Below are 13,021 nucleotides of genomic sequence, written 5' to 3'. Positions count from 1 at the left end.
ATATACATTCTTAGTGTCTTATTTAGTAAAAACCTTTCAAAATCCAATTCCTCTCTTTGTCTTTTTCTGTTATTCCTCCTGTTTTGACCCTAAAACACACAGTAAAACAAAACCACTGAAGAAAAGGAGCACAAACACATACTCACAGCAACTTTTATGACACTGAAACAGACACAAATTCACAGCAGCACGTTTACCTGGAATAATGTCTGAGGGGTTAAAAAGTTAAGGACCATAATTTTAAAACTATTACCCGCCAACTGAAATGGAAGCAAGGGGTATTGTTTTTGGTTAGGTTTGTTTGTTTGTTTGTTTATTAACACTTTAGCAGCAAAACTATTGGTTGAATTCTTACCAAATTTGGCTTGTAGATTGCCAGTGATCCAGAATAAATGTGATTACATTTTGGGAACAGTGGGTGAAAGTTCAAATTTTTAATGAAATTTTCAAATCTTTTTTTTCCCATTTATTTATAATGGACAAAATTTCAAATCACTATAAAATCATTGATTTTAACTCAATTAACTTAAAGAATTGCAGAGATATGGCGATTCATCTAAGATATCACTGCAAAATATCTAAGTGACAGGTTGTTTTTGAAATTTCTCTTTTTCTTTTCCCATTTACTTATAATAGGCAAAATTTCAAATGTCTATAAAAACATCAGTTTGGTTTCAATTTACTTCAAACTTGGCACATAAATAATTTTTATATTTAACAAATATTGAATATGGATGAAAAAGTTGATCGATGCCAAAATAAGCTACAATATGCGTGAGGGGTGGGGTTTGTTGTGACTGGTACCACTTGTTGTGGATGGTTTTCATTGTACTTATCTAAATTTAATTAACTGACCATATATATGTGTCCGAAAATAATTATATGATGAACTAAACTAATGCAAACAGTCAAATATATCTATCTGCATAAATTATGGTGCCTCTTAATGTCGAAATGAGACAAAAAAAACTACACATTGATATAACTGTAGGTTCATCAGTTATTTTACAGCAATAGATATATTCAATTTCAGCTTTTGAGTTTTAATAGTTATCTAGTACAGTCTTTTTAAGTGTTTAAAATGAACAGAAACATAGAAATATCAGAAATGCATGGTTATAAACTATAACTTATGCTTGAAAAAACAGGGATTTAAAAATAGCGAATGTGTTTAAAGATATTAAATAAGTGAAGACAAATGCCTTGGATTTAGCTTTAAACCTATTTGTCATTGTATATTATGAGTAACTGCTACATTTTCCAAAGAGGCAGCTACATTGTTGGTGATTCCAAATGACAGCAGGAGGTAGGCCGAAGCTTTCTTTTTAGTGGCGGTGACTCAGTTGCTGTTTTTACATATCTGTCCTTCTGAAAAGTAATGCATTCATCATAAACCACAGTGCTTCCTACACCGACTCCATACAGGCAGAGCTTTGTCATACATGTGTCATCTCAAATCTGAGTCATTCCATTAAGCCTTCTTTTTTTAAAGGCATCTAAAAATGACTTTTTTAAAGACCCACTGACTAATCTTTTCAGCCATGATACCACAAGCATTAAACAAGCAACTAAGAGTAAATATGTAAAAATACAGTCTGTCATTTACATATGTTATTTCTTCTTGCCATAGGTTGAACAGGTCACAGACAAAAAGTGGCCTCAAGCCCTTTATAAAGCAATGCTGGCGGAGTCAGGTTAGGTCATGGTTGAAATAAATATAGTTTTCATGTGGTTTTAGTCTCAAGGAGGTGATTTTCTGTAGCCTATGGAAGGTTTTCTTTGTATTTCTAATGCTAGAAAAAAAAAAAAAAATTGTTGGTATTATCTCATATACGCAGTGATGTTTGCCAGTACTGTGTTTGTTGTCCTCTGTAAACTCTCCATCTGTTCATATGATGAGATCGTGTGATATGGTTTTCTAAATTATGTTTACCTCATTGTATTCATAAATGTGACTTTATTAAAAGGTCAAATCAAAAAACAAGACAAATTTGTTTAATATAATATGTTTTCACAGCCAGGATTTAACACAGTGTTTTTCAACCTCGGAGTTAGGACCCTACGTGGGGTCTCCTGGAATTCAGATGGGGTCGCCTGAAATTTCTACTAATTGATAAAAATGAAATAAAAACTTGCTAATAAAAACCATATGGTGAGTTGAGAGAGACAATCACAATATATAAAAGACATGACAAACTGTGAAGCTGAAACTGAAGCACTGTGGTACTGTTTATCTGTCAGATGTTCATTGTGGTCGGTTTCAGATGCTGCAGCTCTTTTATAATTCAGAGTTTGAGTTATTGTTTGTTCAGTATTAATTGTCAGTCTTGTAAATCCAAGCTGGACTGACTGTACATATCCTGACCAAGGAAAATAAAATTCTCACTTTGTGCAGTAATCTACACCTGGCTTTTCTGCCTCCGTCCATAATAATATACAATATACAGGGTGGGGAAGCAAAATTTACAATGAACGTTTAGTTGTTTTTTCTCAGCAGGCACTACGTCAATTGTTTTGAAACCAAACATATATTGATGTCATAATCATACCTAACACTATTATCCATACCTTTTCAGAAACTTTTGCCCATATGAGTAATCAGGAAAGCAAATGTCAAAGAGTGTGTGATTTGCTGAATGCACTCGTCACACCAAAGGAGATTTCAAAAATAGTTGGAGTGTCCATAAAGACTGTTTATAATGGAAAGAAGAGAATGACTATGAGCAAAACTATTACAAGAAAGTCTGGAAGATACTATTAAAGAAGAATGGGAGAAGTTGTCACCCGAATATTTGAGGAACACTTGCACAAGTTTCAGGAAGCGTGTGAAGGCAGTTATTGAGAAAGAAGGAGGACACATAGAATAAAAACATTTTCTATTATGTAAATTTTCTTGTGGCAAATAAATTCTCATGACTTTCAATAAACTAATTGGTCATACACTGTCTTTCAATCCCTGCCTCAAAATATTGTAAATTTTGCTTCCCCACCCTGTATAGACTATATGTCCTCTAAAAATAGCATTTATTTGCAACATAGTATAGCAAACTATTACATGATCAAAAATGAATTAATTGTAGAAAAAAAAAATCTCTGTTTTGAATGTCTGGGGTCACTAGAAATTTGTGATGGGGTCTCAAGCCAAAAAAGGTTGGGAACCACTGGGTTAGGTGCAGCTTCCATTCTAATAACATCACATAACTACCTTACAGTGCTGCTGTGTCTATTTTTGGCTGCTTCATTTACATTACCATCACACAGGAGGCTGTAGTGGGGACACTTTATTTAACAGATAGACTGCACTCAGCTTTGTGATCTGGCCAACTGAGACACATGCTGCGTTCTATCTATGTGGCTAAATGTAAACAAAAGTACATTAAATGGTATCTGGGATTTGATCTGGATACGAGACACTTGAAATGACAAGTGTAAATAGAGTCTGAAAGGCGTGAAGGAGGTGATGACAGCCAGAGCCAGGCAGAGTCAAACCAAAGAGACACAGGCCTCCCTCCTTACCCCACCGCATTTCATTTACTGAAGGAGCTGGAGGCCCTCTCAGACGATACAACCGACAAATACCTGAAAAACCTAGAACCCCCGCGCTGCCCGCATCAGGACCGATGGAGATCATGTTTTCATGGCTGCAAGAGATTTTGGATTTGAGATTATATCATTAAAGAGATGCTTAAAATGTGTGTCCAGCTGCTGAGGTGAATCCAAATCACATCAGAACTCTGCCGCCTCTTGGGGCTGGAGCCACGCTGGTTCAAATGGACACTTTGTTGTCCAACAGCATCACCCAGAGGGGCATTGCAGACAAGTATAGAGGGATTTCCCACACGGCACTGTGTACAAATCAGACACACTGTTGGAGATGAGAGGAAATCAAACCAACAGGCTGGACTATACTGTAATATGTAGTTACAGTGTATTTTATTGTTTTATTTATAGCATTGTTTTAGTTTAATGTACTTATTTTTATATTTTTAGTGTATTTTCTTTTATTTGGTCTTATTGGTTTTTGCTATCTTAATGAGGATTGGTAGAGCTAAACAGAGAATATTTGGTTTATTGTTTTTATGATTTATGTGCAGCACTTTGGAAAAGTTCTTGTTTTTTTTTTTTTTAAATTTATTTATTTATTTATTTAATTTATGTTATTTATGTATGTATGTATGTATGTATGTACAGTACAGGCCAAAAGTTTGGACACACCTTCTCATTCTTTGCATTTTCTTTATTTTCATGACTGTTTACATTGTAGATTCTCACTGAAGGCATCAAAACTATGAATGAACACATGTGGAATTATGTACTTAACAAAAAAGTGTGAAATAACTGAAAACATCTCTTATATTCTAGTTTCTTCAAAGTAGCCACCCTTAGCTCTGATGACTGCCTTGCACACCCTTGGCATTCTCTTGACGAGCATCAAGAGGTAGTCACCTGAAATGGTTTTCACTTCATAGCTGTGCCTTGTCAGGGTTACTTAGTGGAATTTCTTGCCTTATTGATGGGGTTGGGACCATCAGTTGTGTTGTGCAGAAGTCAGGTTGATGCACAGCTGACAGCCCTATTGGACAACTGTTAGAATGCATATTATGGCGAGAACCAATCAGCTAAGTAAAGACAAACGAGTGGCCATCATTACTTTAAGAAATGAAGGTCAGTCAGTCTAGAAAATTTCAAAAACTTTGAATGTGTCCCCAAGTGCAGTCGCAAAAACCATCAAGCGCTCCAACGAAACTGGCTCACATGAGGACCGCCCCAGGAAAGGAAGACCAAGAGTCACCTCTGATGCTGAAGATAAGTTCATCTGAGTCACCAGCCTCAGAAATCGCAAATTAACAGCAGCTCAGATTAGAGACCAGATGAATACCACACAGAGCTCTAGCAGCAGACACATCTCTACAACAACTGTTAAGAGGAGACTGCGTGAATCAGGCCTTCATGGTCAAATAGCTGCTAGGAAACCACTGCTCAGGAGAGGCAACAACAGAAGAGATTTATTTGGGCCAAGAAACCCAAGGAATGGACATTAGACCAGTGGAAATCTGTGCTTTGGTCTGATGAGTCCAAATTTGAGATCTTTGGATCCAACCGCCGTGTCTTTGTGCGACGCAGAAAAGGTGAACGGATGGATGCTACATGCCTGGTTCCCACCGTGAAGCATGGAGGGGGAGGTGTGATGGTGTGGGGGTGCTTTGCTGGTGACGCTGTTGGGGATTTATTCAAGATTGAAGGCAACCTGAATCAGCATGGCTACCACAGCATCCTGAAGTGACATGCCATTCCATCCGGTCTGCGTTTAGTTGGACCATCATTTATGTTTCAACAGGACAATGACCCCAAACACACCTCCAGGCTGTGTGAGGGATATTTGACCAAGAAGGAGAGTGATGGAGTGCTGCACCAGATGACCTGGCCTCCACAGTCACTGGACCTGAACCCAATCGAGATGGTTTGGGGTGAGCTGGACCGCAGAGTGAAGGCAAAAGGGCCAACAAGTGCTAAGCATCTCTGGGAACTTCTTCAAGACTGTTAGGAAACCATTTCAGGTGACTACCTCTTGAAGCTCATCAAGAGAATGCCAAGAGTGTGCAAAACAGTCATCAGAGCTAAGGGTGGCTACTTTGAAGAAACTAGAATATAAGATATGTTTTCAGTTATTTCACACTTTTTTGTTAAGTACATAATTCCACATGTGTTCATTCATAGTTTTGATGCCTTCAGTGAGAATCTACAATGTAAATAGTCATGAAAATAAAGAAAATGCAAAGAATGAGAAGGTGTGTCCAAACTTTTGGCCTGTACTGTATGTATGTATGTATTTATTCATTTAATGTACAGTATATTTATTGAATTTGACAAAAAACAACACAAAACAGCCCCCCCTCCTCCTCCCGCACATCAATGAATTTACAGCAACACAGTCCTGGCAGCCATAAATTATTATGCTGCAAATCAGTAATTGTATTATCAAAATAAAAGAAATAAAAGTGTATGTAATCCAGAAAACGGCAAGGTCAGTCATTCACATCAGTCCTATCATCATCTATCTATGACAAAACAAAATATGAATTCTGCTGTGTTCATTATGTTTATAATGAAATACAAGTCAAAGTGAAATTTATTATCATTGCTTTCATTTTTATTTTGCATGTTCTGTACATTCAGGTTTTTTTTTTTTTTTTTTCTTTTGTTGATGTAGTATGAGTATTTATATTTACTCATTGGGGTCCTTCATTTCAAATTCCTTCACTACCTAGTTGACCATCTGACTCAGTGTCAGTCAAATTAACCCATAAAGACCCAAACAGCCACCAGCAACCAAAACCATCTACTGACCTAAACTGTTTAATACCTGTTTATCCTTTAATCCTATCAATACATGTAAATAATTGGTGTAAAATACAGTTTGTCATGTTTTCATGGACATCAGATATGACCCATTTGGACGTTCAGAGGCTCAGTAGTTAACATGGAAACACCATCATCTTCTACAACATTGATTCACCAGTAAAACCCATGGAATTTGATAAATGACAGCAGATGGACATGTTTGTTTTATGTTCAGTTAATGATATATTTTGATGGAAAAAGTCACTATTTTCCTCAGTTTTCTCTATTTCTGAAAAATAAGCCTCAACTTTAATCTGAGCTTTTTCAATCGTCTACATGATCAGTGTATTAAGTGTATGAGCGTATCAAGCACAGTTTTTACCCACAAGCAAGGCAAGGCAAGGCAACTTTATTTGTATAGCACATTTCAGCAACAAGGCAATTCAAGGTGCTTCACACAGGACATTGAAATAAAAGAAACAAAAAGAAACACATTTAAAACATTATAAAAGAAACATATAAAAGGTGATTAAAAACAGCGAGTAAGAAAATAACACATTAAATCAAAATAAAATAAAATAAAAATAAAAACACACACATATTAAAGTAAAAGTTGCAGTGCAGAGTTTCAAAGAGAATATAAAATTTAAAAAGTCAAAAGCCTTTTAGTCAAAGGCAGCAGTGAACAGGTGAGTCTTTAACCTGGACTTAAAAGAACACAGACTCTCAGCAGACCTGATATTTTCTGGTAGTTTGTTCCAGATATACGGAGCATAGAAACTGAAAGCTGATTCTCCATGTTTAGTTCTGACTTTGGGAACACAGAGCAGACCTGCACCAGATGACCTGAGTGGTCTGGATGGTTCATACTGGACTAGAAGGTCTCTGATGTATTTTGGGCCTAAACCATTCTGTGCTTTATATGCTAGTAAGAGAACTTTGAAGTCTATTCTCTGAGAGACAGGGAGCCAGTGTAGAGACCTCAGAACTGGGCTGATGTGCTCCACTCTCTTGGTCTTAGTGAGGACTCGAGCAGCAGCATTCTGGATCAGTTGCAGTCGTCGAATAGACTTTTTAGTCTATTCGACGGTTAAATGTGTGCCCCCTGCCTTTCCAAAATGAACAATCTCCACCCCCAGACAGTGCAATACTCACCCTACCTCAGTGCAATAGCCACAACACATGCACCTTACTTCTACTTGTATATATACTTTGAGATAACCTTGTTGTGATATTGGGCTATACAAATAAAATTGAACTGAATTGAATATATCCTATTTGTTGTACATATCTCTCATCTTTAGTATGGAGTTACCTTTTGTATATTCTTTTTGTATATTTTGTTCATGTCAGGAGTTCTAGCATTACTTTAGTAGCACATGTGCATTAATATTTTATTCTGAAGCCTTTGCACAGTCCACTTTTTCTTAACACTGTGATATTTGTATTTGATTTTATTTTTCTTATACAGTCCCTTTTGCACTAACTGTTTTGCTGCTAAATTGAGCTGAGCTGTTAAACTGATTTCCATTGTTCCTGTGACAGTGACAATAAAGATCTATTCTATTCTATATAGGAAAATACATGATTTTCACTCTAAAAGAGCAAAATACAGTGTATAACACAGGTGTCAAACATGCGGCCCGGGGGCCAAATCCGGCCCACCAAAGGGTCCAATCCGGCCCTTGAGATGAATTTGTGAAATGCAAAAATTACACAAACATATTAACAATCCTTTTAGTTCAGGTTCCACATTCAGACTAATTCAATCTAAAGTGGGCAGGACCGGTAAAATACTATCATAATAACATATAAATAATGACAACTCCAATTTTTTCTCTTTGTAAATGTAAATATTTGCATGTATTTACACTAAAACAAAGTATTATTTCGCAAAAAAAAAATGTGAATAACCTGAAATGTCTTAAGAGAAGTCAGTAAAATTTTAACAATATTCTGCCTGTTCCTAAATGTTTTGTGTGTTTGTAGATCCACTGTGATCTGTAAATTATAATGTACATGTGTAAATGATAAAGTGAAGCAGAATATTGTTAAAATTACACTTATTTTTTCAGTTTGTTTATGTTATTCACATTGTTTGAAAGGATAGTTTGTAGACGTGAACCTTTTCGTAATGTAAATTTACTTTTTTCACTCTTAAACAGAGAGAAAAGTTTGGAGTTGACATTAATTTGTATATTATTATGTTATAATTATACTGGTTTAGCCCACTTCAGCTCAAATTTAGCTGAATGTGGCCCCTAAACTTACATGAGTTTGACACCCCTGGTGTATAATATTATGACGTATGGTGACAAATCACTGAAAGAAAGGTTAGGTAGAGAGAAAAATCATTTGTGAACTGCCACAAAAATAACACTGGGTCTTTATGGGTTAAAGTCGAATAAACCTGCGGAAGTGTTGAAATTCTGTTGTGCTTCATATATATGATTTGTTGTCGAATACTGGTGTGTTTTTGTTGCCACAGGAGCAGATTGTACACAGGAAAAACAGCCATTGCCATGTGAGGGACACCTTTAAATAGAAAGCAGCTCCACAGTTAGGAATGCAGTAAAACCCTGTCAAATTGATTTAACCTGGCTGGAATCTGTCACTTCACCATACACAGCTGTTAATACACCCACACTGTTTTCGTGACTCTTTGAAGTGTGTTTACTTTCTACACTGATCAGATCATTTTCAGGAAAAAGGCCTTGTGGGAGATAATAAGAACCAAAGGAGGATTTTTGCTACAACTGAACATGCGTTTTCAGGTTTTTTTCTGCCAGGTCTGCTGTGTGTTTCAGTGGAGAACGTGTGAACAAACGGTCTTCAGGAAAGGACGGACAATGTGTGAACTGAACACACGTACACACACAGGAAGGATAAGTCTATGACAAGAACAGCGCCGGCTATATGATAGGTATTACATCCTTCCTTGAGTCAAGGTCAAAACAGAAGATCAGCATAGGCTCAAATAATAAACATGTGCACATATAGAGGGTACATATGGCGCTCACACACATTCACTGGGGGTGTCGACATGGGCGTGTACCCTCCTGTACCCAGGAGGTCTGTCTTAGGGAGCTGGAAATTTGGCAAGCATAGAGATTAGCATATGTGTATGTTGTAGAGCTTGTTATTTCAGATAACGCAATGTGTGATGGTTATTACCAGCTGCTCCTACAGCTTCTAAATCAAGGTTTCTTCAGGGAAACTTTGAAAACAAAAGAAAAGCCCCCGACCCCCCCTTTTTTTTGTTTATTTATTTATTTTTTGGTTCATGTTTTTTTTTTTTTTTTTTGTTAGTTTGGGGTTTTTTTTTTATTCAAGAAAGGAAAAACAAAATATGATGCATTTTAGATACAGTGTCTTGAATTGTTTTTCTTAGTTTAACCAACCAAATCCCCTCCCTCCCACTCTTCCCACATACTTACAAACTACCACTAAACATGGAACAAAACAAAACCAAAAAAAACCCAACAAATAAATAAATCTGGGGGGGGGGGTACACAATAATATAAATCATGATATGGGTAAATTAAATAAAGGATACTTTCATGTGTTATTTCTATCTTACAGGGTATGATGCTACAGGAGGGTGTTGAGCCTATCAAAATACAAAATTAAGGGGTCCCATAACTTACAGAACTTTCCAATTGATCCTCCGGTGAAATACTTTATTTTTTCTAATTTTAGGAAAAACATCAAATCGCTAAGCCAAACAGATGCTTTTGGTGGGTTAGGAGATTTCCACTCTATAACTACAGGCTATAAGGGAGGCAAAGGTAAAGGCATTCTTCCTGTTTGTGGCCAATAAGAGCTCATTAATTGATATGCCAAAAAAGCCATTTCTGCAGACGGCTTCACCTTAGTATTAAATGCATCGTTGAGAGTATTACAGCCATATGACCAGAAGGTAGTTAGTTTTGGGCAACTCATGTTAGCTTGGTTTAAATTGCAGCACTCGCACCTATCTTCAACATCAGAGTAAATTTTTGATAGCTTTAATTTAGTGTAGTAAATCCTGTGGAGGATTTTAACCCTTTCATGCATACTGGTCACTACAGTGGACAGCTATTTTCCTGCTGTTCTCTTATATATTCATGGGTTTTGTTGTTTTAGTTCCATATCAGCCAACACAGTGGATGCTTATGCACCATCCCATAATACACTGCAATTCATACCATTACTGTAACTTTGCTGTTCTTGATAAACCTGATCTGCAGTAACATGTTTGAGTGTAAATCAATTGCAAAAAGGTATTTTTTTGCATATTATCTCCATGAAGTGAGCAATAACTAGTATTAGAGTATGTTAAAATGTGAGAAAACATCTGATTAGCAGCATTAAAAATGCTTTTATTTCATAGTTTTCACACAGTATATCAGTAAATATATATTTCTTTGCTTCAAAAATTAAATGCATGGTGTCCAGCTGAGTGGAACTCCATGAAAAATAGGTTCACAAGAAAATTTTCAATCACATTGTTTTTTTTTTATGCCTAAAAAAGAAATAAAAGAAATAAAATAGGAAAAAATATCTTGATTAAGGTTCTCATAATTCATGCATGAAAGGGTTAAACTGTATCAAGTTGAAACATGCACAAGAGGATGTGTTGTTAACTCTGGACTGAGCGCAGTCCCAAGCTGCATCAGATATTTCCATGCCGAATTCATCCTTTTTATGGTTTTTGTTTTGTTTACTCATTTATTTTTGGGTTCATGTTTAATGACAATTTGTATGTATATGGGAAGGATTGGAAGGTGGGGATTTGGTTGGTTAAACAAAGAAAAACATTTCAAGACATAAATGTATCATATATTGTTTTTCCTTTCTTGAAGAAAAAAAAAAGAAACAAAAGTAAAGAAATGTCACAAGCAGTTAAGAGAATAAAAGGTCTGATTCTGTTTGCAGTTTGTTATATTGTGAGTTTCTTTACATGATACCTGTGGTTATGAGACAAAAATAAGCGGCAAATAAATATATCAAATCACCACTGAGGTATGAGAATACCAGTTTGAAACTGATACAATAAAAAAAATCCAATGACCTGTCCACAGCTGTCTCATTTCCTGGCACTTGTCTCCATCTGTGGTCACAAGAATATCCAAGGCACTGTGACCTTTGACCTTTCCCCCATCTATTAGCTTGCTTACAGTATCATGTTACAAATCCATCTCGCATATTAATCACACATACAACCTTGGCTGTTATATTATAACTTTATGCAGATCACAACTGTGCACTTAATATTCTCCCTCCATTGAAGCCTAGGATAAACTCAACGTGATGTTAATTTTGAGATTTAACGCAGTAGTTTTTTGTTTTTGGTTTTTTTTTTGGCTGAAATCACATTAGACTACTTTATAGCTTTTATATGTAAGCTATTTGTGGCTTAACCTTAACCTGACATCTGCACTTTAATCATAAATTAGTTGTGTGTGTAAAGGTTATTAATTGGGACCGTGGCAGAACGCATTCCTGCACACAGACACACACTGCTCTGGTTGCTAAATCTATTTGACATCTACCCCCTGACGATTTTTTTTTTTTTTTTGTGGTGGTCCATGTCGTGCGTGTTTGCGTGTGTCACAGCGTGCTTGCGGCCATGTGACAGCCCGTCCAGCGTCGCCCAGCCTCCTTTTTTTGACTCCCCTGCATGGATCGTATTACTGGCTGCTCTTCCCGCACCGCTGAGCCCACCGCCTCTGCACCAATCACAGGCTGCCTATACTTACGCGCACATGCATGCACGGACGCACAGACACACAGCCTGATATGTCTATACACACATGGACACAGACACACGCACACCATCCATCTCTCCGGTTCTCTTCTGCTGCCTTCACATGCGTCTCCGCGACTCTGCGTAGCGCTGGCTGCGCAAAGATGAGCGTGGTCGAACCGGTGCCATCTGAACGTCTCACCGCCTGACTGACCCGGAGACCGGAGAGAGAGAGAGAGAGAGAGAGAGAGAGAGAGAGAGAGAGAGAGAGAGAGAGAGAGAGAGAGCCCTTTCCTCCCTCATAACCCATCTTCCATTCGCTTGGCAGACACCGCAGCACAAGCCGCTTCGTTCGGCATCTTTTCTTTTTTTTCACTCCCCCCCTCTTCTCCTCCTCTTGCGGCATCCTTCCGCTATTGTCGGTCCCGCGGTTCGTAGTAGGAACACCGGAGAGCCCGGTGGTGATTGTGTGGACATACCTTTTTTCTTTTTTTTTTTTTTTTTTTTTTTTTTTTTTTTTTTTTTTTTGGCCTTTTTTCCCTGGGTGTTGGTAGCGCGCAGTTGGTGCGCGCCTGCAAATTCCGGTGAATGGTGGATTTGGCAAACATGGAGACCGTGGAGAAGGAATGCGGGGCCCTCGGGGGTCTATTCCAGGCGATTGTCAACGACATGAAGGTAAATAAAAGCAATTACACGTTTGACCACATCCGTTAGAGCAGCTGCACACATGCACTCCCCTCTTGAAAATCACAACCTTTATTGTAAGGTAGCCGGTGTTTTTGGTCTCACATGAATATTTTACATTTCTCGACACACACCTGACATTCTGGTTGATTTCGGTACTGTCATGGCATTATGGAGCACCATTTTCCTGGCAGTAATGCGGCGACTCGGCAGGGTTGTTGGTGCGAAACCCACCCTCTCCTTTTCAAACGCCTATTGGCTGCGCCT

At 37.5% G+C, this 13,021-nt stretch overlaps 1 protein-coding gene across 1 annotated transcript in view; it reads left to right on the top strand.

Moving 5' to 3' along the window:
* Nucleotides 1-12,079: 12,079 nt before the first annotated feature.
* The window catches only part of mtss1lb (MTSS I-BAR domain containing 2b), a 99,719-nt gene continuing 98,777 nt past the window's right edge, over nt 12,080-13,021 (top strand). Inside the window, 2 exon segments of the mRNA XM_030161981.1 lie at nt 12,080-12,549; nt 12,592-12,745. Coding sequence (XP_030017841.1) covers nt 12,659-12,745 — 87 coding nt within the window. The 5' untranslated portion in view covers nt 12,080-12,549; nt 12,592-12,658.

Source organism: Sphaeramia orbicularis, chromosome 3 (genome assembly GCF_902148855.1).
Source record: "Sphaeramia orbicularis chromosome 3, fSphaOr1.1, whole genome shotgun sequence".
In the NCBI taxonomy this organism is placed as follows: Eukaryota; Metazoa; Chordata; class Actinopteri; order Kurtiformes; family Apogonidae; genus Sphaeramia; species Sphaeramia orbicularis.
The sequence above is the reverse complement of the archived record's forward strand: the minus strand, read 5'-3'. Positions and strand labels throughout refer to the sequence as shown.